At 35.4% G+C, this 27,244-nt stretch overlaps 1 protein-coding gene across 5 annotated transcripts; it reads right to left on the minus strand.

Annotated features, from left to right (window-relative positions):
• Positions 1-171: 171 nt before the first annotated feature.
• si:ch211-266g18.10 (titin) lies at positions 172-26,905 on the minus strand. 5 transcript variants are annotated; one of them, XM_060880453.1, is made up of 29 exons: positions 26,615-26,905; positions 23,726-23,923; positions 23,529-23,633; positions 23,366-23,446; positions 23,152-23,256; positions 22,869-22,988; positions 21,427-21,534; positions 21,211-21,330; positions 21,081-21,110; positions 20,802-20,828; positions 17,049-18,509; positions 14,758-14,823; positions 14,508-14,636; positions 13,603-13,644; positions 13,429-13,476; positions 9,157-12,753; positions 8,467-9,126; positions 7,841-7,879; positions 7,648-7,692; positions 6,909-6,962; positions 6,526-6,678; positions 5,980-6,027; positions 5,269-5,310; positions 5,121-5,168; positions 4,993-5,037; positions 4,253-4,306; positions 4,022-4,066; positions 3,869-3,910; positions 172-3,239 (listed from the first exon to the last, which is right to left on the minus strand). In XM_060880453.1, exons 1-29 carry the CDS (start codon positions 26,631-26,633, stop codon positions 3,154-3,156), a joined length of 7,617 nt encoding a protein of 2,538 aa, XP_060736436.1. In that variant the 5' UTR covers positions 26,634-26,905; the 3' UTR covers positions 172-3,153. The 5 variants fall into 5 exon arrangements, with proteins under 5 accessions (XP_060736436.1, XP_060736438.1, XP_060736435.1 ...); XM_060880455.1 differs by having other exon boundaries at positions 173-3,239; positions 8,467-11,676; positions 12,157-12,753; XM_060880452.1 differs by having other exon boundaries at positions 173-3,239; positions 8,467-12,753.
• Positions 26,906-27,244: the final 339 nt, after the last annotated feature.

Raw genomic sequence — 27,244 nt, forward strand, 5'->3', positions numbered from 1 at the left:
TCAAGTTCCTTTGACACTTTTTAACCTAACATAAAAGCTAGTTCATCCAGAGTCCATTTTAGTTCCGGATTTTAACAATCCAAGGTGGAAAATCAAATTATTTGCTTTACTACTACTTCATAAAGCATACATTGAAGCACTGTGTATCATGTTGCATTTACAGTAAATGACTCAATACATATCAGAGTATTCATAAACATTTATTCAAAGTAGATTTGTGAATTGCAGAATTGTGAATTTTCTACGCCCCCTCGAGGTCCCCGGATGTCACTTTGACAACCGCTGGGGTAAAACCAAACAACCAACCAACAAACAAACAAACAAACAAACAACAAAAAAAAAACCTCACTCACATACTTGTTCATTTTATCAGCCAGGATTTTAGATGAGTTTTTACTCTAACTGCAGTTTTACACAAAGCAGAAAACACACCTCATGCATTTTGGCTGAGAATCTGAACAAAAAAGAAATAGAAATACAGATGCCAATTGTTATGCAGTATACAGCATTTGTAGACAATTTGAACAATTTAAACCAAGCTGGTGTGAGGAGCACCGTGCCTTAAAACATGCGCTGTATTTCTTCTATATACAACACCATTGTCGCCTTCCTTAGAGTTCTCATCAACATCTCAGAAAACATCTAACAGCTTTCAAAACAAGCATTTTATATAATGAGCTTGTTTTATTGAACACAAAATTTGTGTATGAAGCTGTTTAAAAAAAACTATGCAGCAAAAATTATCTTTTAAGTCATGATATGTGACAGATTTTCTCAAGTAAATAATAAACGAATGAAAAAGTCTCAGTAAACATGAGGTTTGATTCAGTTTAAAAATTCATCTGAATCAAGCACAGTTTACCTTAAAGTAGATAAGACTGACATGTTTATTAAAATGTGCTGGCAAGATCTTTTTTTTTTTAAACTAAATATGTATCTTTACGAGATTTTCGGATTTGCCATTTATAAAACATTTAATAATGATCTAATCAGTCATTATTCATATTCTGCAAAATTCTCGGCTCTTCTTAGACTTAACTCTCAACCGTTTTTTTTTACTCTAGAGTAAAATCTGTGAGTTGTAATGATAGAAGAGTCCGATTTGTTATAATCAGCCTGTGATCGTGCTAGAATATTAAATATTACATAAATAAATAATGTACGCAGTTAAAGGAACATTTCTCAAAAGATTATTATTAGACTATGTTTAAAATACATGGACTCATTCCAAGCTGAATATCATCTTTATGTTCAATTTGGACCAAAGTATTATCAAAAATATTGGTTTTAAAGCACCAATATTCATCAAAACAAGATACCTGGAACTGTTGGCCCAAAATTCTCAAAACTGTCAATGCAATTGCATCAATAATAATCATCTTTGGTCAGTTAAACTGATGTAAGTTGTTCTTTTGAGTAATATCATGCAAATACAAAAGGCTTATTCTTGTAAGCATCAAACTCAGTTCATATCTACGATGTAAACTACAGATATGTCTGTAGATATTCTTGGAAATAGTGAATTAGCAAAGATTTACAAGACGTACTCAATGCACCAGCCAGGACAAGCCAGGACTGTGTTTCAAAACACAAAATTGAGTCATGGTTGGAGTTGAGATTGTACGTTCCACCACAGCGCTGTTGAATTCTCAGTTCCGATTGGTCAGAAGGTGTTGATTTATTTTTTATAACAGCAGTCAGTCCTGACTATATTTCTGGCTTTTAGTCACGTTTATATCGACACGTTCGTTTTAATACGTTAATATTTCTGTAGTAACAAATTGCAACTTTAAGTTTTCCATCACAAGAAAGTCCTTAGGTCCTCAAGACCTTTTTAGTTTATCAGTAAAATGTCAATCCTTGTTACAGAAAATTTAACCAGATGTTTACAGCTGATTTAATGTAACAAACTAACTGACTAACTAGCTGGCATTAAATGTAAATATAAACAATTAAAAAGTACTACATCCTGTTATGAGATCATTTTAAAAATGTATTCGTTGACAATTTGTTTTTCGTATAAAACAAATAAAACTTTCAGGATCGTGTCGTGACTGTGCTTCATGTTGGGCTGCTTCACACCAACACATCATCCATTAAATTGCAATAACAGCATGTTGTGTCAGGTTTTATTCCTTAATCTATTTCTTAATGTTTACACATTTCTAACTTGACATATTTCTAACGTATCATATTTTAATAATCATGTAAACACTAGTTTCTATGCCCTTCCTCTAATCACAGTTTAGTGATTAAATAAATAATGATGGCATTGGATGACCTCATAAATGCATTATCTTTCCTTAAAGGATGAAGGAATAATTTAACATCAAGGTCCCATAATCGCATGCCTTTGGGAGTTTCCACAGGATGATGGAATTAGTGCTTGTAGCTTTGGTTACTTAAATATTATGAAATCCAGCTACAAATATTAGTTTGGAAAAGTCATTCAGCATTTGCAGATATAAAAGACTGAAAAGCATAGAATGAGAAATATATACAGCAAACTTCACAGTCCACAAATCCATCCTTTAAGATACTGCATACCTTCACAGTGTTCCTTTAGTGGCTGCATAAACTTCGATTTCTGTGAAGTTTTTTGTTACATCGTGATAGGAAATCTATTTCATCCATCATTTTGATTAACCGTAAGTAGAATGCGTTGAATCAGCACTCTATCAAAATGAGGCACAAGTACCATTGCATATTCAGGTGTAGGTTTAAAACCTCGTCTCTTAACACGCTTAAAACGTTTACAAACATTTTCTGTGATCGGACGAGTGCTTCTTTCCTTCGTCGCCTGTCAGAGCTTTCACAGACACACATTTCTGCCATTCCTTATTAGATTTACATTCAGTGTACAAAACACGAAAAAGAAAGTACAAACCTGAACTGCTTCTATACTATCTGAAATACTAAATACTAATACTAGACTAAACAAATCTACAGTAGCATAAACATATCTAGAACGAGACACACGTAGACAGTAAATGGAATTGCTTGTATTGTCCCGGTTTTGAAAGCTCATTAACAGTAATTGTCCCCGACTTCCTTGATTTCGACGTTGAGGACCAATAGTGTATCAGTAACCTTTGAAGGTTAATGTATGTATCGTAGATGTCAACATTTCACACAACCAGATGCTGGTGACCTTCATAAGAAAGGTGGTGAAAATGGGAAGAAGGGATACTGGATGTCATATTCGTCCACGTAGAAACACTGAAAGTATGGGACTTCTTCTGCAGAAAAAGTGATAAGTATGTTGAGAAAATATTGAGCATTTTCCTAATGAAAGTGTATTAAAAATGTTCAGCCAGGACCAGAAAAATCAGTAGTAGCCCTGGAAAAAACTATATGTTAAATAAAAAAAGGGACTATGGCTACATTTTCCTTCCCTCCATGTACTCATTCATTTCCCTTAGTCTGTATTAATCAGTCACTCAGGACTTCACTTTTTTGTGTGATCGTTGCTTACGAAAAATTCATTCCATTAATTATTTTTTTTTCTTTATTTTGGAAAACTATTTTTCAATGGCAAAAATGATGTCACTCAACACATCTTGGCCCAAAACTGTGGAAAATATGTGCCAATTTTGAAAATAATCCCAAATATTTTGGAATTTGCTTTAATTTCTGCAATTGCAAATAATGTGATTTCCTGGAGGAACTGGTCAGTGTACTTAGTTAGCACTTACAGTAGTTAGCTTAACTAGCGCACCACATTATAATCAGTTTAAAGGCAATGAAAATACAGAACTGAGAAGGACACTACAGCTCTTATCTACAGTACCTAGAGGACTAGATAAATTCATGATTTGCCCACCAGGTGTAGGTTTCAGATCCCAAAAACAAATAAAAAAGATATTACCCTCTTCTGCTGGTTCAGGAGCTTTGGTCACCACAGGCTCATCTAATTAAAAAATGGTGAATGCAACAATTTAGTGACTAATATTAACCTTAAAAATATCAGTAATAAAAGAATTGCTCAATAAATGGAGCATGAATCCTTGAGGTGATTTACCTTTTGTTTCTTTCTCTTCAGGAAATGTGATCTCAGGGGCTTTTTCTACAATAAAAAAGACAAACTGTACTGATGATATGTGAAACATTTTTTGAGCTAATGTATAATAGCACCAAAATTATAAGAAATATTTCATGAGGAATATTTACGGATTTACGTTAATATAAATGCACATATATTCCAAATCAAAAACCGTTAGAATTTGCGAGAATAAGGATGAAAGAAATGTACCTTTCTTTTTATGTTGAAGCCCGTCCTTTTGGACAATTTCTTTTGGAGCTTGTTCTTGTAGAGCAAAAACAGTTAATGACAGGTGTGTTGATATAAACAAACATAAAGAATGTTTTAAATCTAGTAGTTTAATTTGGTACAAAAAACTCAGACAAGGTCTATAATATATGACATTTTTGCTAGATTAAATAGTTATCAGTGCTTAGTGGTTATCATGTTGGCTTCCCAACTCCAATGTTGGGGGTTTGACTCCTGCCCCTGCCTTTCATGCACAGAGATTGTATGTTCTCCCTGTTCTTTGAGGGTTTCCTCTGGGTACTCTGGTACTCTACACAAGTCCAAAGATGTGTGAATGGGTGAGTTATGATTGTGTGATTGTGCCATGAGATGGGTTGGCATGCGGTCCAGGGTGTCCCTCGCCTTGTGCCACAAGTCCCCGGGATAGACTCCAGAGGATGAATTTGTGGATGTACAGTAAAATATTAATACCTACCCTTTTGATCTACACACAGTCAGCATTCCTCAAGTGACGTTTCTATCCTGCTAATCAGCTGCATATGTAATCGAATTCAAAGATGAGAGCCTAATAGTAAGAAAACTCAAAATGTAGAGTAAACAAAAGTGCAGCCTAATCTAAATAAAGAAAGTGAACACGCCAAAGATTAGTGCATTAAATCTATCTATTACTTATTGTACATCTCTAAAATTCCCTTAGTGTATAAGAAACACAGCTATAGTACCTTTCTTTCCAAACACCGCTCTAGTGATGTTCTTCAGCACACGCTCTGTAAGGAAAGAAAGGTCTGATCATTTCATTTTTTTGTTACAGTTCACCAGGATCTCATTAATCTCACTTTATTATCCATACCTTTCTTCACACTGGCTGCTTTAGTGATGTTTTTTAGAGTTTCCCTTCCTGAAAGAACCAAATCAAAAATCATGATCAATTTATAAAGTACAATGGAAAAATAAACTCAGTGTTTTATTCTGAATATCCTCTTGAGTTTAGAGAGTACCTTTAATCACAGTTGATATTTTAGGCTTCGCTCTCAAGGTACCTGTAAAATGTAGATTAAATAGATATGAAAGAATGCAAGGATCTTAGCAGCAGGCTAATATTAATATTAAAGAAAACAAACCTTTTCTTTTTAATACACATATAGTCATGAAAAACAAGCCAATCCGCAGAAAATATATTTTGGACACATTTCAAAGGGATAATTATGCTATGTATTGGCAGGATAGTATGTTACACATCAGTATTCATTTTCCTGCTCTTATCTTTTAACGCAGTTATAGGAAACTAATGAACAAAACAGCACAGCACGGCTGATATATACTTTTTGCACAATAACAATTTGGCAGTTTATTCGTTAATAGATCAGGAATGACATATGATACTTTTATCCGTTTATAGTAACATTGAACACAATCTTCTCTATTCTAAAGACAGACAACATTAAGGAACAGCGTTACTTTTGTTCCAGAGATGTTCCACAACATTCTTTAACATACAGTACATATATCTGTAAATGTAGAAAAAATCATTTGTTATTCTTTCCCTAATGATGAAATCTAATTGGTTAATTTCTGACATATAAAAAGAGCAAAACTCTGCTTTATATAACGTATTTAGAAAATATTATTTCTGTTGTTCATTAGTTTTAAATAACACCATTCTATTTTTTTCTTGTCCATCTCTGGTGTGTCAGTGTTGTAATACAAACCTTTCTTCATCACTGCGGGTTTTACTTTTTCCTTGAATTCCTTGGGTGCTGTAACAATTAAATAATTTATATTTTAGCAAAAAAAAAAAAAAAAAAAATATATATATATATATATATATATATATATATATATATATATATATATATATATATATATATATATTTCTGTACTTATAAAGCTACTCTTCTTAGCCATTTTATTACATGCACCTACATTGAAATACAAGTTACATGTGTAGAGTAGACTTATTTTATAGACAATTTGTCTAATCCAGGGTTGTATCTTATCCACAAAGGGCCACAACTGATTCCACTTGTTTAATGAGCTGATCTTGACATTCAGTAGATTCAAGTACCTTCTGCTTCGATGGAATTAAAACCTGCACCCAAAGCAGCCCTTTTCGGATAAGACTGGATATCTGTTTTCTAATCCATATATAAAGGACATAAAGGCCACCACTGCTCAGATAGTAATCGTAATAGATAAAAACCTTATTGTCACTGCAAGTTTGAGAAAACAATATTGAGAATATTATAAAATAAAACCTTTGAGTGTTCGATTGTCCATCCTCAATTGATCGATATGGCTTTGCGTGACCTCCAGATCAGTTCTTATTTCACCAATGTCTTTTCTCAGTATATCTAGAATGGACAGCTTTTGGTTGATGGCTTTAAGAAGCTCTACTTCCACAGCAATATCTGTGTGCATAGACAAGATATTTGAACAAATTCAATAAATCTCTTCAGTGAATGTTTCTTTCATGCTCATATGTGTCCGAAATCTTATCTGAATATTTGAACTCCACAGCTGGTGTGGTGCTTAAGCTACAATAGCTACAGGATCTGAATTCTCAGCATCTTAGAGGGCTAAAAAGTAATGTAATAAACTAATAAATGATGCTGAGAAAATTCAAACTACACAAGGGTACCTTTGGCACTGGGATACACCACAGGGATCTGTGTTTCTTTAGCGGCTTCCGGCTCTGTCAGAGAGGAAATGTTCAGTCTTAACTTCTTATTATAGTAATTATATGTTAAATATATGGTCTTATTTAATAATACTTACTAAAACATGAACTATTGATTATCTAAGGCAAACTGATGAAGAGCTATGATCCAAGTCTTATGAATTCATGTGAGAATAACAAACACCTAAAGTATATGATGTAAAGGCTTCTTAATATATTGTCACTGTCAGGCGGAATCCTCGTATCTCCAAAACCGTTATTTTTCAGGAAATTAAAAAAACGCCGTACCTTATCTGCAGTGCACAGGGTTTAGTCCGCGTTGCAGTGGATTGTCTTGCGCTAAATTCCTGTCCTCAGACGAGCACCAGAACTAGCGGGGGTCAAGATTTTTTTTTCTTTGAGCCCAGTGTTTTGAAGACATTTACCTCAGAAGACGTGTTGATTCGTTGCGACTCTTATTAAGGAGAAATATGCCACGAAGCTCTCCCGCGGAGTGAGGAAGAGGTGGACAGTTGAAGTGTCCAATGGAGTTATGAGATTTGCGCTCAAACTATTTTCGAGACTTTAGATTGGTTAATAACTTGTAAAAATAACAGACCCACGTGGGGACTGACCAATAGCATCGATATGTGAAAAAATATGAAATTGACCAAATTTGGACATACGAGGTTTCTGCCCGACAGCGACGATATGGTCATACCTTTCTTCACTGTGATTGGTATAGCCTTTTTGGCAACTTCAGGCTCTGAAAAAACAAATAAATCATGTCTTTCTTTGGTGCAAGTTTTGCTCTTTCTTTGGCATTATAAAATAATTGAGTTTTAACAAATCAAGAATATACATAAATAACATATTCATTGACACAGAACTTAAAAGTGATATATCAATGATACCTTTCTTTATTGGGACCTCCTCTTTGGCCAATTCAGCCCCTGAAACATTAAAAGAACATTTCAGAATGGACCATTTTGTAACGCTAAGCACAAGGACTATGAGCAGGTGTCTTAATCCCACACCAGTCAAGGATAGAAGATTATTCAGGCATAAAGCTAAGCACAAGGTCCAACCACTGATCACCTTGCCAGTTCTAACAAGATGCCATAGCTGGGCTCTTCAGCAAAACTATTAACTCTTAACTGATCAGCTCTATCCTATATCGGGAACCACATTAAAGCCTCATTGAAATGGTTTTGGGTTGTGCACGATATATTTGCTGAGTACTGCTGAGACACATATTAAGGAACAAAACAAGGATCAATAGATAAAATACAATTATAAAGTATACGTCTGAAAAGAAAATCTATGGAAATTAATAAATATTTAAAGTTAGAGTTCATTTGGTTGCTAATATGTTTTTAATGAATTTATCAAAACACATTTAAACTCAGTAAGAAAAATCAGAAATTCCTTCCTTATGGGATCGTCCAGATTTTATTTGTGATGTCTATTGCTAACTAGCGGTTCTAATAGGTAAACTTGGTGGTTAACAAAAAAGACTAGCATAGAAAACCAAAAATACCTTTCCTATGAAAAGGTATGGGTTTGGCCTTCTCTTCTGAAACAGGTTCTGCTTTTGCCTTTTCTTTTGGAGCAGGTACATGTTTTGCAATCTCCTTCTGAGCAGGAATAGGTTTTGTTTTCTCTTTTGGAACAGGTTCGGGTTTAGCCTTCTCCTTTGGAGCAGGTACAGGTTTTGTTTTCTCTTTTGGAACAGGTTCGGGTTTAGCCTTCTCCTTTGGAGCAGGTACAGGTTTTGTTTTCTCTTTTGGAACAGGTTCGGGTTTAGCCTTCTCCTTTGGAACAGTTTCGGATTTTGCCTTCAATTTTGGAACATGTTCAGGTGTTGCCTTCTCTTTTAGTAAATGATCAGGTTTTGTCTTCTCTTTAGGAAGATGTTCGTGTTTTGTCTTCTCTTTTGTAGTAGATACATGTTTTACCTTTTCTTTTGAAACAGGCTCTGGTTTAACCTTTTCTTTTACAACAGTTGGAACATGTTCTGGTGTTGCCTTCTCTTTTTGAACATGTTCTGGTTTTGCCTTCTCTTTTGGAGGAGGTTCAGGTTTTGCCTTCTCTTTTGGAGGAGGTTCAGGTTTTGCCTTCTCTTTTGGAGCTGGTTCAGTTTTTACCTTCTCCTTTGCAGCAGATAAAGGTTTTGCCATCTCTTTTGGAACAAGTTCTGGTTTTGCCTTTTCTTTTGGTGGAGCTTCAGGTTTTGCCTTCTCTTTTGGAACATGTTCTGGTTTTGCCTTTTCTTTTGGCACACGATCAGGTTTTGCCTTTTCTTTTGAAACAGGTCTAGGTGTTACCTTCTCTTTTGGAACAACTTCAGGTTTTGACTTTTCTTTTGGAACATGTTCTGGTGTTGCCTTCTCTTTTTGAACATGTTCTGGTTTTGCCTTCTCTTTTGGAGGAGGTTCTGGTTTTGCCTTCACTTTTGCAACAGGTTCAGGTTTAGATTTCTCCTTTGGAGCAATTACAGGCTTTGCCTTCGGTTTTGGAGCAATTACAGGCTTTACCTTTTCTTTTGGAGCAGATTCTGGTTTTGCCTTTTCTTTAGGGACAGGTTCAGGTTTTGCCTTCTCTTTTGAAACAGATTCTGGTTTTGCCTTTTCTTTTGAAACAGATTCTGGTTTTACCTTCTCCTTTGGAACAGGTTCTGGTTTTTCCTTATGTTTTGGAACAGGTTCTGGTTTTGCCTTCTCTTTTTGAGGAGGTTCAGGTTTTACCCTCTCTTTTGGAGCAGGTTCTGATTTTGCCTTCTCTTTTGGAATATGTTCCGGTTTTGCCTTGTCTTTTTGAGCAGGCTCTGGTTTTGCCTTTTCTATTGGAGCAGGCTCTGGTTTTGCCTTTTCTATTGGAGCAGGTTCAAGTTTAGTCTTCTCTTTTAAAACAGGCTCTGTTTTTGCCTTCTTTTCTGAAGCAGGTTCAGGCTTTGCCTTCTCTTTTGGAGCAATTACAGGCTTTACCTTGTCTTTTGGAACAGTTTCAGGTTTTGCCTTCTCCTTTGAAACAGTTTCTGGTTTTGCCTTATCTTCTGCAAGAGTTAAAGGCTTTGACCTTTCTTTTGAAACAGTTTCTGGTTTTACCTTTTCCTTTGGAACATGTTCCGGTCTTGCCTGCTCTTTTGGAACTGCTTCAGGTTTTGCCTTATCTATTGGAACAAGTTCTGGTTTTGCCTTTTGGTCTGGAGCAGCTTTAGGTTTTACCTTCTCTTTTGGAACAGATTCAGGTTTTCTCTTCTCTTTTGCAACAGGTTCAGGTTTTGCCTTCTCTTTATGAACATGTTCTGGTTTTGCCTTCTCTTCTGGAACAGCTTCAGGTCTTTCTTTCTCTTTCGGAACAGGTTCAAGTTTTGCCTTATGTTTTGGAACAGGTTCAGGTTTTCTCTTCTCTTTTGGAGGAGGTTCAGGTTTTGCCTTCTCTTTATGAACATGTTCTGGTGTTGCCTTCTCTTTTTGAACATGTTCTGGTTTTGCTTTCTCTTTTTGAACATGTTCTGGTTTTGCCTTCTCTTTTTGAACATGTTCTGGTTTTGCCTTCTCTTTTGGAACAGGTTCCGGTTTTCCCTTCTCTTTTGCAACAGGTTCAGGTTTTGCCTTCTCTTTTTGAACATGTTCTGGTTTTGCCTTCTCTTTTGGAGGAGCTTCAGGTTTTCCCTTCTCTTTATGAACATGTTCTGGTGTTGCCTTCTCTTTTTGAACATGTTCTGGTTTTGCCTTCTCTTTTGGAGGAGGTTCAGGTTTTGCCTTCTCTTTTGGAGCTGGTTCAGTTTTTACCTTCTCCTTTGCAGCAGATAAAGGTTTTGCCATCTCTTTTGGAACAAGTTCTGGTTTTGCCTTCTCTTTTGGAGCTTGTTCAGGTTTTGCCTTCTCTTTTGGTGGATCTTCAAGTTTTGCCTTCTCTTTTGGAACATGTTCTGGTTTTGCCTTTTCTTTTGGCACACGATCAGGTTTTGCCTTTTCTTTTGAAACAGGTCTAGGTGTTACCTTCTCTTTTGGAACAACTTCAGGTTTTGACTTTTCTTTTGGAACATGTTCTGTTTTTGCCTTCTCTTTCAGAACAGGTTCAGGTTTTACCTTCTCTTTTGGAACATGTTCTGGTTTGGCCTTTTCTTTTGGTACAGGTTCAGTTTCTCCTTTTTCCTTTGGAACAGGTTCTGTTTTTGCCTTTTCTTTTGGACCATGTTCTGGTTTTGCCTTCTCTTTCAGAACAGCTTCAGGTTTTGCCTTCTCTTTTTGAACATGTTCAGGTTTTGACTTCTCTTTTGGAGGAGTTTCAGGTTTTTCCTTCTCTTTTGGAACAGGTTCTGGTTTTGCTATTTCTTTTGGGTCAGGTACAGATTTTGCCGTCTCTTTTAGAACAGTTTCTGGTTTTGCTATCTCTTTTGGAACAGGTTCAGGTTTTGCCTTTTCCTTTGGAACATGTTCTGGTTTTTCCTTTTCCTTTGGAACATGTTCTGGTTTTCCCTTCTCTTTTGGAGCTGGTTCAGGTTTTGCCATATCTTTTGGAGAAGATTCAGGTTTTGACTTTTCTTTTGGAACAGCTTCGGCTTTTGCCTTCTCTTTTTGAACATGTTCTGGTTTTGCCTTCTCTTTTGGAGGAGGTTCAGATTTTGCCTTCTCTTTTGGAACAGGTTCATGTTTTGCCTTCACTTTTGGAACAGTTTCTGGTTTTGCTATTTCTTTTGGAACAGGTTCAGGTTTTGCCTTTTCCTTTGGAACATGTTCTGGTTTTGCTTTCCCTTTTGCAGCTGGTTTAAGTTTTGCCTTCTCTTTTGGAGCTGGTTCAGGTTTTGCCTTCTCCTTTGTAGCAGATACAGGTTTTGCCTTCTCTTTTGAAACAGCTTCAGGTTTTGCCTTCTCTTTTGGAACAGTTTTAGGTTTTGCCTTCTCTTTTGAAACAGACTCAGGTTTTGTTTTCTCTTTTGTAGTAGGTACATGTTTTACCTTTTCTTTTGAAACAGGTTCTGGTTTAGCCTTTTCTTTTACAACAGGTTCTGGTTTTGCCTTTTCTTTTACAACATGTTCTGGTTTTGCCTTTTCTTTTGCAACAGGTTCTGGTTTTGCCTTTTGTTCTGGAACAGTTTCAGGTTTTGGCTTCTCTTTTGGAACAGGTTCAGGTTTTCCCTTTGCTTTTGCAACAGGTTCAGGTTTTTCCTTCTCTTTTGGAACAGTTTCTGGTTTTGCTATCTCTTTTGGAACAGGTTCAGGTTTTGCCTTCTCTTTTGCAGCTGGTTCAAGTTTTGCCTTCTCCTTTGCAGCAGATACAGGTTTTGCCTTCTCTTTTGGAGCTGGTTCAGGTTTTGCCTTCTCCTTTGCAGCAGATACAGGTTTTACCTTCTCTTTTGCAGCTGGTTCAAGTTTTGCCTTCTCCTTTGCAGCAGATACAGGTTTTGCCTTCTCTTTTGGAGCTGGTTCAAGTTTTGCCTTCTCCTTTGCAGCAGATACAGGTTTTGCCTTCTCTTTTGCAGCTGGTTCAGGTTTTGCCTTTTCTTTTGGAACAGGTTCTGGTTTTGCTTTCTCTTTTGAAACATGTTTCAGGAAAGATTCATCTTTTATTTTCTGTTTTTGAGCCTCTTCTGGTTTGGCTTTTTCTTTCAGAGTAGGTTTGCTTTTGACGTCTTCTTTTACCTTTTCTTTTGAAACAGGTTCAAGTTTTGACTTCTTTTGTAGAGCAGGTTCTGTCCTTGTCTGCTCTTTTGAGGCATGTACATGTTTTGTCTTTTCTTTGGAAACAGGTTTAAGCTTTGCCTTCTCTTTTAGTGTAGGTTTTGGTTTGGCCTCTTCTTTTGGAGCAGCTTCCCGTTCTGTAAAAACAATATGCTATTAAAGCCGTCATTTAACATCATTCATTAGCTTCTCTGTTATTATCTATTTCCTAAAAATGAAAATATCAACTTTTAAAAAATAAAAAAACTTTTAAAATAAAACTTCTTTCATTAGATGGGTAGAATCTAATGACAGATGCCAAAGAGAAAGAAAGGAAATTTTGGATTCTGCTTAAGGCTTCTGCTCGTATTTTTAACATGATTTGTTAACTTGTGTGCCTGGTATTGCTCTCACATATGAGAGAATATTATCGAAAAAACTTTCAGGCTTTGCTTTTAATAAAACTGGTTCATGTGATATTAAAATTAAAGGTAGTGTTTTACGATTTTGATTTGACCTTCAAGGTCTTGGTGGTTGAATCACGTTATAAATATGTAATTCTTGATATGGTAAACAGGTATAATGAGAAGATTTTTATATGGAAGGAGTCTCCAGTGTGTTTTACTGGTCTTCCAGTTTTACAATGTGGAAAAGTATTCATTATAGAGGAGTGATTGTACAAGATGTAAAGTTTTGTTCAGGTTTATAGTTTAGAGAAAGTCCTAGCTGAGAACTTTGCATCTACTCTTTTTACTGCACCTTGCGATTTCCAATTAACAATAAAAAACCTTTTATTAACTGCACATTTTATATGGATTAAAAATAGATAATACCTCTCTTTATAACAAGTGGCACAATTTTCTCCATGGTGACATTTACAGCTGCAACACATAAAAGAGGGGAAAAAAGTTTCAGCGCATTTCATAACAAACAACGACATTGAAAGATTTGTTGACAGTCAATAATATTTCACAAGGAAACCTAAAAAAATGCAAGTGTGTTAATACCTTTAACTGTAACGTTAACCGTCTCATCATAGTCTTCAGGCTCTGTAGGAAAGGAGAACACAGTATGTGAGAAATTTTCAGGAATTACTACTTTCCTGAAGTGGAAATTTTATGATGAATTAACAAGATATTTTCAGCTCATTAAGTATGAGACTTTATGTAACTTTGTGCTTCTTTGTGAAGAGGTCCACCAGTTTATCACTGGTAGACCAGTGGTATCACTGGTTTACCAGTGGATCAATGGTAAATTTAGTCCATTTGATCCAGTCTATAATTCAAATGATTAGATTAAGAAACAGGCACCTAAATATCATTCTATTGAATTGATAGAGTCACATTCTTTTACAATTGCGCTCCAGTGGGCTGGAAAGAGGGTTTTTTTTCTTTCTGTATCAACTAGCCATTTTAGAACATCCTATACGTTACACAGATATGTTGACTGTTTTTATCAATACCAAAATTTTATGCATTCATGGAAAATAGTGGATTTTAGAGTAAAAACAATAATTTAACATAAGATATTTTAGGTAACATAACACCTTATTATTGATTCATTTTCCTTAACAGAATACATATCAATTGTCTTGTTTCCCATTTAATAAAAGCTAAAGTGTGGACTAATGTTTCCCATAATACTCCCTTTTGTATAGTATATTGATCTGATTGAGACTGACTTGAATTAATGTGCCATATATTATTGCAAATCTGTTTCTCAGACAAATCTGTTTCCTCAGTGTGTCTCTGTGTGTGTGGTTGTGTGTGTGTGTGTGCGTGTAAAAATTAGTTCAATTTTGTGACCTTCTTTGGACATGTCTACTTACTGTACTTTATACACTAGGTGTATAAATCTAACACAACTGTTAACATAACTGTTGAGATTTAATATTCATCATTGTGACTCTCACCTTTGAGTTCTGCAATCTTGCTTACGTTCTCTTCACGCTTTTCTTTTAGTTTCACCATTTCTTTTATCTTCTCTTTTTCTATATCAAATTTCCTTTCTGTTTCTTCTGCTGCCTTTTTAGCACGCATATCTGGAAGAATGCACAAATCACAGACCTCTTAACATGCAGAATCGTTGCATTTGATATCAGAACTTGCAAAAAGTAAGCATGCAAAAAGTAAACATGCAATAAATAAAAGTGAAAGAATCACCCTGAATGGCTTTGTATACTTCCTCCTGAGCTTTTTTCTCATTGGCAATTCTTTCTTGCTCCAGAACTAAAATTCACACATGTAGGTTACATGAGAAAGACATTTTTATATGCATAGAGTATAAACTGACACAAACCTGGAAAGGTTTGTAAAGTTGACAGATAGCATAGCATGTTCATTCATTCATTCATTCATTCATTTTCTACCGCTTATCCGAACTACCTCGGGTCACGGGGAGCTTGTGCCTATCTCAGGCGTCATCGGGCATCAAGGCAGGATACACCCTGGACGGAGTGCCAACCCATCGCAGGGCACACACACTCTCATTCACTCACGCACTCACACACTCACACACTACGGATAATTTTCCAGAGATGCCAATCAACCTATCATGCATGTCTTTGGACCGGGGGAGGAAACCGGAGTACCCGGAGGAAACCCCCGAGGCACGGGGAGAACATGCAAACTCCACACACACAAGGCGGAGGCGGGAATCGAACCCCGACCCTGGAGGTGTGAGGCGAACGTGCTAACCACTAAGCCACCGTGCCCCCCTATAGCATGTTCAAGATAACAAAAATAGACAAAAGTTGCAAAAGTAAAAATCAAGTCTGTACTGTGACAAAAAAAAAAAATGTCCTAGAAATTGATACTTGATATAACAAAAACATGAAAACAATGAAGAGTGAGATAATGACGGATACAGATAACTGAAATAACATAAAAATGAACTGAAGAAACAACAACAGCAATAATAATAATAATAATAATAATAATAATAATAATAATAATAATAATACAAAAAATATATTATAAAAATAAAACATTTTCAATATATATATTTTAAAATATACAAATAAAAAAACTGATTATACTACTACTACTACTACTACTACTACTACTACTAATAATAATAATAATAATAATAATAATAAAAATAACACAATTAATTACTAAAAAAATACTAACATATCTCCCAAGTATGATATTTAATTAATGGCATCTTATTAGTTCTAGTAAAGATGTAAATTCTAGTAATAATAATCCAGCTTTATCATTTACATATTAGGGGTTTGTTTTTATTTGTTATGGATATACGTATTCAGCCAGGTGGATTTTCTAAAATTAAAAAGAAAAGATGACTTTTAGGTTTTTGGTATAAAAACTGAATCAAATGCATGTGAACTCAATCAGTGTCAAAAGTAGTCCTTTTATTTCTGACAAACATGAGAAAAAAATGGCACTGATTCAGAAACGAAGCCGTTCAGGTCAATAATCTTGTATTATCACATTGCTTGTGTTGCACACTGGATTTGTCTCATATTTGGCCAATTCTGATTTAGACCAATAGAGACACCCATACCTTTTCATCAAGGAGTTAATTATTGCACTTTCTGAAACATTTCTGAGGAATTATTACAGTCACAAATCTTCCATATAATATGGAAATAACTCCATACTCTTACTTATACCCCATACAGTTGCATTGCATTAATATATCGTCACTGTCAGACGGAATCCTCGTATCTCCAAAACCGTTATTTTTCAGGAAATTAAAAAAATCTGCAGTACACAGGGTTTAGTCCGCGTTGCAGTGGATTGTCTTGCGCTAAATTCCTGTCCTCAGACGAGCACCAGATCTAGCGGGTGTCAAGATTTTTTTTTTCTTTGAGCCCAGTGTTTTGAAGACATTTACCTCAGAAGACGTGTTGATTCGTTGCGACTCTTCTTGAGGAGAAATATGCCGCGAAGCTCTCCCGTGGAGTGAGGAAGAGGTGGACAGTTGAAGTGTCCAATGGAGTTATGAGATTTGCGCTCAAGCTATTTTCAAGACTTTAGATTGGTTAATAACTTGTAAAAATAACAGACCCACGTGAGGACTGACCAATAGCATCGATATGTGAAAAAATATGAAATTGACCAAATTTGGACATACGAGGTTTCCACCCGACAGCGACAATATCCAAGAAAATATCTGCTAATGGTGCAAGAAAACCTGAAAACCAATGAGCAATATTTGGAAATATTGAAATACAGTATCTTTGTTGGTCAGTATCCTGACCACCATTCTAATCTGGCAAATAGCAACCAAGTTGATGCTAAAAAAATCAATTCACAATTCAAATAATTTTATTATTTAAAAATAAATTAAGCTTAGTGAATAATGAATGGATCCCTTCAATCCGAAGGTTCTGCAGAAACACACTGCAGATCATTTCAATAATCAATGTTAAAGACAAGGAGTAACATCCATCTAAACATAGTTATGAAATAAACATTTCATGTTATACCTTTTTCATTCTCTTCATGAAGCTTGTCTTCTTGATCACCGGTTTCCTTGGTCATTGCTCCATGCTTTACGTCAACTCTGTTAACCACATGTCTCTTTTTATCATTGTTGTTATTATTTTCATCGTCACTCTGAATACCATCGTCTCCTGTATGAATCTGAGCATGGACCACGTCATCGTTTGATTCTACTTCTTGGGAATCTTCACCATTATCTTTCTCCTTTACTTCCTTAATCTCATCTACCTTTAATTTATGTTCCACGTTATATTTGACTCCATTTTGAGCACCAAGAGATGATTTGCTGGTTGCTAACTCCTGAAGAACCGTATCTATATAAGTATCTGTTTTAATTTCTTCTTTGTCAGTGTCTTTTGGAGGAACTTGTGTTGAGTTTATTGGTTTCTCTTCATCAACAACAAAAGAAACATCAACTGATTCCATTTCAAACATGGTCTCATAGAAAGGTACGTTTGTCTCGGCTTGGTCTTCATCAGTGCTTTTGGTTGCAGGTGGTTTTAATTCTTCAACATTGGAAGCAAAAGATTCCTCCTTAGTTGTGGTTTCTGAAAATGTATCACCAGTTTTAGTTTGATCTTCATCACTCTCATTTATTACAGCATCAGGTATTTTTTCTGGTTCTTCTTCACCACAGACACCAGAAACAACTGGTTCTTTCTTCATGGAAGGTTTTAAAGTATTATCCTCAGAATTTGAATCTGTGAAATCAACAGATTCCTCCTCAATAGTGGCCTCTAAGAAAGTGTTACCAGCTTTAGTTTGGTCTTCATCTATCTTGTTGATTGCATTATGAGGTAATTGTGCTGGTTCCTCATCACCGGTGACATCAGAAACCTCAGCATTTTCAACTGGTTTCTCTTCACTAAGATCCTCTGAGTGAGTGTCTACATTGGTTTGGTCTTCGTCATCCATTGTTGCCATAGATTTTATTGTCTGAACCTCATCACCAACATTATAAATATAAACTGTCTTCTCAAATGCAACCTCTGAAGATGTGTCATCTGTTTGAGGTTGGTGTTCATCTGACTTCTCATTTTCTCCTCCTTCATCAGTGAGAGAATCCTTGGTAGTCTTAACTGGGTTTTCAAGTGCAATCTCATGAATTACCTCCATTACCACTTCACTGTGCTCAATGACTTCACCCAATACAGCTTCAGGTGAGTCAGTTTCCTGATGTTCTTCCTTTAGTCCAGATGCTTCCTTGTCATCCAGGATGTAAGCAACATCTTCCATACCTTCTCCTGGATCCTTATCGCTCTGTTTATCCAGTAATTCTGCCAAGATGACATCATCATCTTCCTCCGCTTCAGATCCCTTTCTTTGGTCCTTGATCTCTGTAGCCTCAACGTCGCTCATGTCCCATTTAGCAATTTCCGCCTTCAAAAGCTTGCTTTTCAGACTATGATAGGCTGCATCCTTTTTCCTGACCAGCATCTCTGCAACTGTTTCATGCACCATTTTGTGTGGTTACAAACTTGATGAGGTATAAAATTCCAACCAAGTCTCATGCAAAAGTTGTAGGATGTTCAACAAGCAAGGGCACATAGTGTTGAAAAGAATTCAGACTAAATAAAGTTGTAAAAAGCACCACCACTCATGTTAATCTTTCCATAATGCTTGTGTAAATGTGAGTCATGATATCGTAAAGGTAAAATGACAGATCGTTTCGGGAGAAAATAAAATGAATTATACCACAGTGCTGGTGAAATATCTGAAGCTGAGTAAACAAGTGAATTACGGGAAACGAACATGTTTCACATACGTTCCACAGCATTAACACGAAGAAATGTACGAGTCTTGAATGAAAAATGTTAGTGCTGGAAGATTGTTGTGGTATAAAAGCCACAAAACACCTCAGAACATGCTGTTATTGAGTGGTAACTGTAACTCTGACTCAGTAATCCACTCATTGACTATTTTCCTATAATGACACACCTCCAAAATTGTTTTTTTTCTTACTTAACATGCAGGGAAAGACAAACAGTTGAATTGCAACACAATGATGACCTTATTGCATTGTACACGGTGTAAATATTAATCAGTTCAACTTAAACTGAAATGCTTTCAGTGCCACGAATACTGTAACTATAATACACAATATAATGCAAAGGTGTATTTTTATACAATTCAATAGCTAATCTACATTTCTACATTCAACGATATTAAAAGGTACAATACACACATTCTAGAAGTAACTAGATGTAATATATGTTTTTATTTCCATAGCAACCAAATTACACGCATACTTAGTGATACAGTGAAGCTTTCTAATAGGAGATTGTGTGATTTTCTCCAGTGTCAGCACTTTGTAATAGTTAAGGGAACATGTTATTTTAAGTCTTCTGATTAAAGACAGAAGCCTTTTTGCCTTATTTCACCTTTTAGTAAGACAGAGAAAAATCTTGTTTTAACTTATTTTATCTTGTGGACATTCCACAACATGAAATGTAAGTGTAAATGGATAAAAAATATATATGTTGTTGTTAGCATTAGCAAATTGCTCTGGTATACGACTGTGGAATAAAAGGATTAAAGCGGTGCTGTTTTACTGACTTAAAGGTGAAGTGCACGATGTTTAAAAGCCAATGTTGACATATGAAATCACCAAAACAAACACGCCCCTAACACAAATGGGTGTCACCCCTGTATTGATAGCTCCGCCCCACACATACATACACAACCCAGGCAACTATTATGGCGGCACCTGCTGGGGCGGCTGGCCGAGGGGATATTTTCATCAATAAATGAACACAATGAGTAATACTATGGTAATACAAATGTGTTTTTGTAGTACTGTGTGTTGTACCGTGAAAGTTTTAACTCCGTTTCACGCGGAAGACAACGTTCAACACCTAGAACCTGAGGCAGAGGTAACGGCAGGTATCCGCCATGTCAATTTTTCAATCGCTTTCTGCTAACGTCAGACATGCGCAATAAACACTCTCTCCGCCGCATATTGACAAGACACGCCCCTTTCTGGTCATTGGCTACACGTTTGTTTTGTTTGTCGGCCTGACTCAGTTTGTTTTGTTTGTCGGCCTGACTCAAAAAAAAAGAAAATTTATAGCTAATTCTTTTAAATGTTTGAATTTTAGCTAAATCTGACTCATGAAATTTGGATTGTGGTAATTTTGTCTTTAGCGGATAAAGAATAGTGTAAATCAGAAAAGGAAATCAGAGGGCAAGACATTTCACATGGAAATGTTTATTTTTTATCTGGGATTTCTTTTTTCATGCACAATCATTCCAGATAAATATTAGACAAGATCAGAAGGTTTCACACGTATGACATGAAACTTACATGAATTGTTTTTTTCAAAATACTGTATATAAAGCACAGAAAAGGTTGAATGACAATGCAGAGATGAAATCACAGTCAAAACAGAACACACTGTTAATGCAGGAACGATTTCAGGTTTTTTTTCATGCACCATTAGGATTCATGATTTAAAATAAATTATAGTTGTTGTTTTTTTGTTTGTTTTGTTTTTTATGGCTTTAATTTCATTTATTCTGTCCCAGGAAGTAGCACAATAGGTCCATAGACAGAAACTATCTTTTTTTTTTAATCATGGATTTTAATACAATTTTAGTCATGCACCTGTTACTCTTTCATGCTACTTTTTTTCATCAGTGCAGTCCAAGTGTCACCATTTTCACAAACATTTAATCCGTTTCTCCAATTTCGGTTGATTTTTAAGAAAAAATGTAATTTGTATTTAAATTTTACTGACCTTTTTCCTTAGGTGGCAGAAATTCTCCTGTGGATATTACATATAGAAATATGGCATTAGAAAATGTAATATAAATAACAAAAGGAAATATAAATAAGATTATAACCTAGGAAATTGTTTATATATTTAATTCTTTAAAGACTGTGAAAGTGAATTATTATTTATCTAATGCATTTCAATTTCTGTTTTTTGTTTTTTTTTTTGTTTTTTTTTTAGAATTTCTTTGAACTAAGGTCATTTTCACTATTGTATATCTAAAACCGTTTAATTTATACAAACCTTTTCTCCTGATCACATGCGGTGTGTCGTCTAAAGGCAAAAGCAGCAAATCAACAACACACAAAACTCTGATGTCTCATTGAAAGGTAAATTAAATTGTACAGTATGGTCCCTAAGCCCGGGTACATACCTTTATCCGCCATCAAGATATTAGAGAGATATGCTAAAAACATGTCCCTACGGTCAGAGAATTCCTCAACGGTGTCTGTGACAACTTTCATAGGATCAAAGTTAAGGTCTGAAACAACACCTGGGATAAAAAAAAAAAAGAAGAAAGAAATCAATGAAAATGTTTATTAGCTGTCTTATATATTATAAACTTAATGCTTTGTTTTCCACGTCGTACCTTCATCACCAGCAAAAATGGAAACAATGTTGTTTTTGAGGTTTTGTGCTCCTTCAAGAACATCGCTGGCTATTTCCATAGGACTTGTGCTGGTTTTAGGAATCCAAACTAAGAACGAAAAGCTCAGTTCACTTTCACAAACAATGAGTGTTGTTGCTGTTGTATTGAAGTTTTATGGCTGCCAAATGTAAGATAATGTAGCATAAAAGCAAGACACCATTTATAATGAAAGATAAAATAAGCTCTAATATGATGGCATATAAACTAGAAGATACATAAAAAACATTCAAATAAAATATATCACCAGAATATTACTGAATAAATAGTTGTACTTGTAATGATCACATTTATCACTCTATCACTCTCTAATATGTTAAAAAAAATTAGATGCCAAAATCATTTTATAGCATGAATATACATTGGGCTGTATGTTAAAATTGGTGGAAAAATATATGTTTATTATAACATATGTTTATTATGTTTATTTGTTTACTGTTATTTTATTATTTATTACTTGTTTGAATTTGTATAGTGACCTTGAGTGACTTGAAAGGTGCCTATAAATAAAATGTATTATTATTATTATTATTATTATTATTATTATTATTATTATTATTATTATTATATGAAGTGTGTTTATCTTGACAGTTTAAGCTAGTAATAAGCTTTGACATAGATTACCAATCTATAGCTAAAATAGGGTTGCAAAGGGGCGGAAAGTTTCCAGTAAATTTCTGGTAAATTTCCGGAAACTTTCCACGGGAACTTAATCTGGGGAATTTGGGAATATTCCAAATTGGAAACTTTACGGGAAGTTATGGAAATTTACGGGAATTTATGGGAATTTACGGGAATTTATGCCAATAAATAGCCAATATTCTATTAATATTCATGATGATAAGCAACTATTTAAATGACCCTAAAATAAAGTGTTACTGTACATGTTATGGAAGAATGCAAGTACATGCAGGGGGTTTGGCCTCAATGGCCCTCCAGTAAGCAGTGTGCTGTGTGCAAGTGACAGAGGAACGCAGGGTACAAATTCAACTTAAATTGCATTAAATCTTGTTCTTTTAAACAAAATTATGCTGCAAGATTTTTTTAACTACATTTAAGTTCCTTGTTATAGGCAACTCTGAATTTTTTTTAAATTCCCAGTTTATTCCCATATATTCCATGTATTACATTAATTTCCATGTATTCCCTTTAATTCCCATGGAAAGTTTCCAGCCTTGAAATTCCCGGAATTTTGCAACCCTAAGCTAAAATCACTTAATGGGGTTTGATTGATTCTGTGATTCACTGATTCATTGGTTGATTCACTGATGGAGTTTGATTGATTCTGTGATTTACTGATTCATTGGTTGATTCACTGATGGATTGTTTCATGTGTGTTTCCTAATTAAATTTCAAACAAAACACGACTGTGTGTATTTACGTACCTTCGGCACTCTTAAACATTCCTGTGAAAGACCTCAAGACGACCTTGACTATGTCTAAAATCTTTGCGACTGCTCCAGCAACCATTTCCAGAGGATTGAAAATCACCACTTCCAACAGATCTAAGCATAACAAAGAGTGAAGATATATTTGGAAGAAACGCATACAGCTGAACAAAAGTTTGTCAGTTTATTAGGTACACTGATTGAGTACCTAATAAGCTTCCAGCTCTGTTTCAGTTTACTGCTCTGTTACAATTCTGGATTATTTGTAATGATAAATTACCTTCAAACATGTGGAATAAATATACAACCAGGCTTCTAACCCAGTCGTTCATTTCATTTAATACATCACTGCCGGGTTTAAGATATGAAGTGACTCCTTTTGTCTCTGAATTAAAGAGAAGAAATCATTGTCATCATCATCATAAAGTGGTGGCACATATACAAATTCTTTGGAAAAATAAATCATTAAAAAATTGAAACCCCAAGTACGTCACCATGTAAGAGAAACGACGTCGAGGCATCAGCCCACTGATTAATGGCACCCATTGGATTGGTGATTACAGTATCAACGTAGTCTGTGGGTCAGAATAAAATGTAATCATTTTAAATTTGTTGATTCACACCTATAAAATCTGCATGTGATGTGTTAAAACTTACCATGTGCATTACTAAAAATGTCATTTAAGTTGCTCATTTTGCCTGTAAAGCCCTCGACAGCTTCGTTCACAGCTGCCATGGGATCTGAACTTATGTGCTGTAGATCTATAAATATAAACCATGTGAACGCATGATTTCTCACATCCTACATAGTAATTACTACAAAAATAATTCATCATTTTGATTAAATCACATACTTGTCAGCTGGTCATCAGAGACAAAGTCAAACATAAATATTCCAGCTGCAGACCAGGAGATTAGAAGCGTAATGATGATCATCCACTGCACAGGACGTTTGAAGACCCCCACAAAGCCGTGGTTCATCACCCGAGGAGGTGTCAAGTTTATGACTTCCCGATTTCGGACTTCCATATTGATGGGCCCTGCTCCAGATGCTACAGTAAAATACAGTAGGATAGGTTTTTCATTTCTTTTACACTATCCTGTCATACCATCATTGGATTATTCCACCTCCCTGCCAGCAGAGGTCTCCCTCCCCTGTGCTCTACCTTAACACTTCTAGGTTACTTCCTGTTTATAGAGTATATAAGGCCCAACAATCTAACTGATGCCTTGTTTCTAGCTGATAAACATTTCTCCTAGATTTTAAAAGGTGTGATCTTTAAGAATCCTTAAAAACTGCTTGGACAATTTAAGGACCAAGAAGATACAAAGCTTTTGAATCAAGAGCTCACAAGGTACTTAATACACAGAAGTATTTTATAATATTAAAACATATCATCATATAGTTATAGTCTAAATGCCCACACTATGCCTTATTCCTCTTAAAATTATAATTAATGATGCCACAAATCCAAAAATAATTCATTTCCATGAAATACAATGAGTACAAATAAAATCCTTAGATAGATGAAAGTCAATAAATATGCATTGATTTGAAAGCAGAGAATTTCAGGCGACGAGTAGAAGACTGTTTAGACTGATGTATCAATATTTAAGTGTGTGACTTACACAAGCAATGATGATTAAATTGTTTACTTCAGTCAATTTAAGTGGAGCTTGCAGGTGGAAGTTTCCAGATTATGTATACTCCAGATTATATATACTCCAGATTATGTATACTTTTCAGATTATATTCTCACCACAGCTGTGTGCAATCGACATAAAAACAAAAACGTGTGTGTTGTTTACTGTTTAGCTTTCGTGATTAGTATTTATTTATTTATTTATTTATTTATTTACTTACCAAAATGAACTATTTGGTAGTATTTTCGATCACAGGTTTCAACTCGGCTGTTAAAGAGCCTAAGGAAGGTCTCAGAAGTTTAAACTAGAAACTCAGAAGTTTAAACTAGCAATTAGGATAGCAAAGCTGTTACAGGCTTTTGGTAGTAATGGGATTAGACAGAGAAGTTTGCTCATTTGATAGATATTTCGGTCAGAACCCTGAGTTTGGTGGCTGTATAAAGCGTTAAAGGCTGAACAACCTATAGGTCAAAATTCAGAGAGAGCCTCACTAAGTCTTTCACAAACTAATCCATTATACAGTGCATTCTGTAGAAACATCCTAATATCGTTTGTCAGTGGTGAACGCAGTTAAATCTGATGCAGTCTGTTTGAACAGACTCTGTTGATTAATCTTCTGTAATAGCAGCTCTGGCAGCGGTGCAGCTCTAATTTATACCCCAGGTTTAGATTAATGCGCTTGTTTTAAAGTCATCTTTAAAGACTATAGACTCTAAATTGAAAGAAACTGCACCGAAACCTGCACCTAAGTATAATCTGATTTTAAAAAAAAAAAAAAAGCTTATTGCTATTTAACAAAGAATATTTTGTATTATTGAAATTGCCGTCCGGCTGCATTTATTAGGGCCTGTATTGATGGAAGGAGTCTTTAGTGTCAGCATTTTATAACAGGAAAGGGGTGAAAAAAGAGAAGGGTGATGAGGGAACAAGCAATAACAGGAACTAATGACTTTCCTGAAGCTCCACAAGATTTTATTTGTTTGCATTAAGGGACCACCTTAAAACATACCACCTTAAATGCCAAGCTACTTATTCTTAAATTGACTCATCAGAAATTCTCTTTCCTACATGTACTAGTCTATTTATTTCAAATGAATATTTCTATTAATATTTATTATTATTTTAATCTAATAATATTAATATTTATTTCTCTCTCTCTCTCTCTCTCTCTCGCGCTCTCTCTCTCGCGCGCGCTCTCTCTCTCTGCCAAATATTTCACACTTCTCATCTGTGCAGTGCAGAAGCTATCTTTGGTGTGGTACATATCAGGATATCTCAAGCTTTATAAATGTCAGTGTATTTAGCATGTCATTATTTGTGCTAAGATTTTAATGAGAAAAACCGACCCTGCAAACTGCACTGAGCTCCTTTTTGAACAGTGGGTCAAAACAGTAATTTGATATGATACACCAAGGCTGTAAATGAGCGTTATATTACACGAATGTGATTTTTCTGTGCATGTGGAACAACCTTTAGAGTTAAAACGTCATTTAGTGCTTAACGTCATTACATAAGCACTAGAAATTCTATAGAATTAGAAGCTTAAGCTTATGTTCATTGGTAACATCATTGGGCTACAGGTTATGAGTTCAAATCCCAGCACCACCAAGATCCTTAACCCTCAGCTGTATCTTGAGTTAATTTGGTAAAAAAAAGAAAAAGAAAAATCTGAACACAGAAAAATTAGTTATTTGTCAACAATTTGCTGATAATTAACATGTAAACATGTTTTTCATTATCTGCACAAAACTTTTTAACCATCCACTCGTGAAGACTTTCTTGGGGCAATTAAAGTTCTCATTTAAGGCTCTGATACTGGAGACTCCTTCCAAAAAAAAACCCTGTTAAATCCACCTCTGCTTCTAGAAGAAATGATGGGGATATAAGCCTTGTATTCAAATCTGGATCAAGCAGATCATTGTGTAGGTTTGAAGATATATATATTTTTTTGCCAAAGGTTTATTCCAGTTAGATAATCAGAGGAACTTTAAAACAGTGCTGCCATATGCCGTACAGTGCAATCGAATCTACTAAATACATCATAAAAAACCACATTACTAGAGCTAAATGATAAACGCTGTAAATAAATAATGCAATACCTTCAGTTTTATTAGTCATAGTGTGACTGCTTGTGGAAGCCTCAGCTGACCTCGTCCTGTCCCGTTGTGCTGGTTCCACCTGGTTGATGTTAATGCTGCCCGGTTTGTTAACCCCCCCATACAATCCTCAGGTGGAACCTTGTTAATCGAGTGCAAAAAAATCTAATTGTCCAAAGTAGATTCCGTGAGCATGGTGAAGGCCAGTGTGTTAAGATGGTGAGGGGGTAAACTCCAAAAAGGCACTGAGTCACTAGAGTTGAACAGGAGAGGCAGCAAACACACTTGCTAATAATTTCAGCGGCGTAATTGGCGCCTCACATGGCCATGGGGCACGAAAACACGCAGAAGAGATTCAAGGTAACCTTATACCACCACAGCCACTGGTTATTCTTAGCTTGTGTTCTTTCCACCAGCTGCTCACAGCCTTGCCTTTTTAGGCTGGAGGGGGGACGAGGGGTCTGATTTCGTCAGCCATAATGATGTGTTAATGTGCACGATAATGATCATTCATTTTCCCATCATCATCATATGTGTATATATATATTCTTCTTCTTCTTATGTGATTTTCTTTCTTTTCTTTTTTAATAGAACTGATCTACTTATTTTAAACTAGTAAACTAGAAGCAGAGA

The sequence above is a fragment of the Tachysurus vachellii genome, chromosome 10 (genome assembly GCF_030014155.1).
Source record: "Tachysurus vachellii isolate PV-2020 chromosome 10, HZAU_Pvac_v1, whole genome shotgun sequence".
Taxonomy (NCBI): domain Eukaryota; kingdom Metazoa; phylum Chordata; class Actinopteri; order Siluriformes; family Bagridae; genus Tachysurus; species Tachysurus vachellii.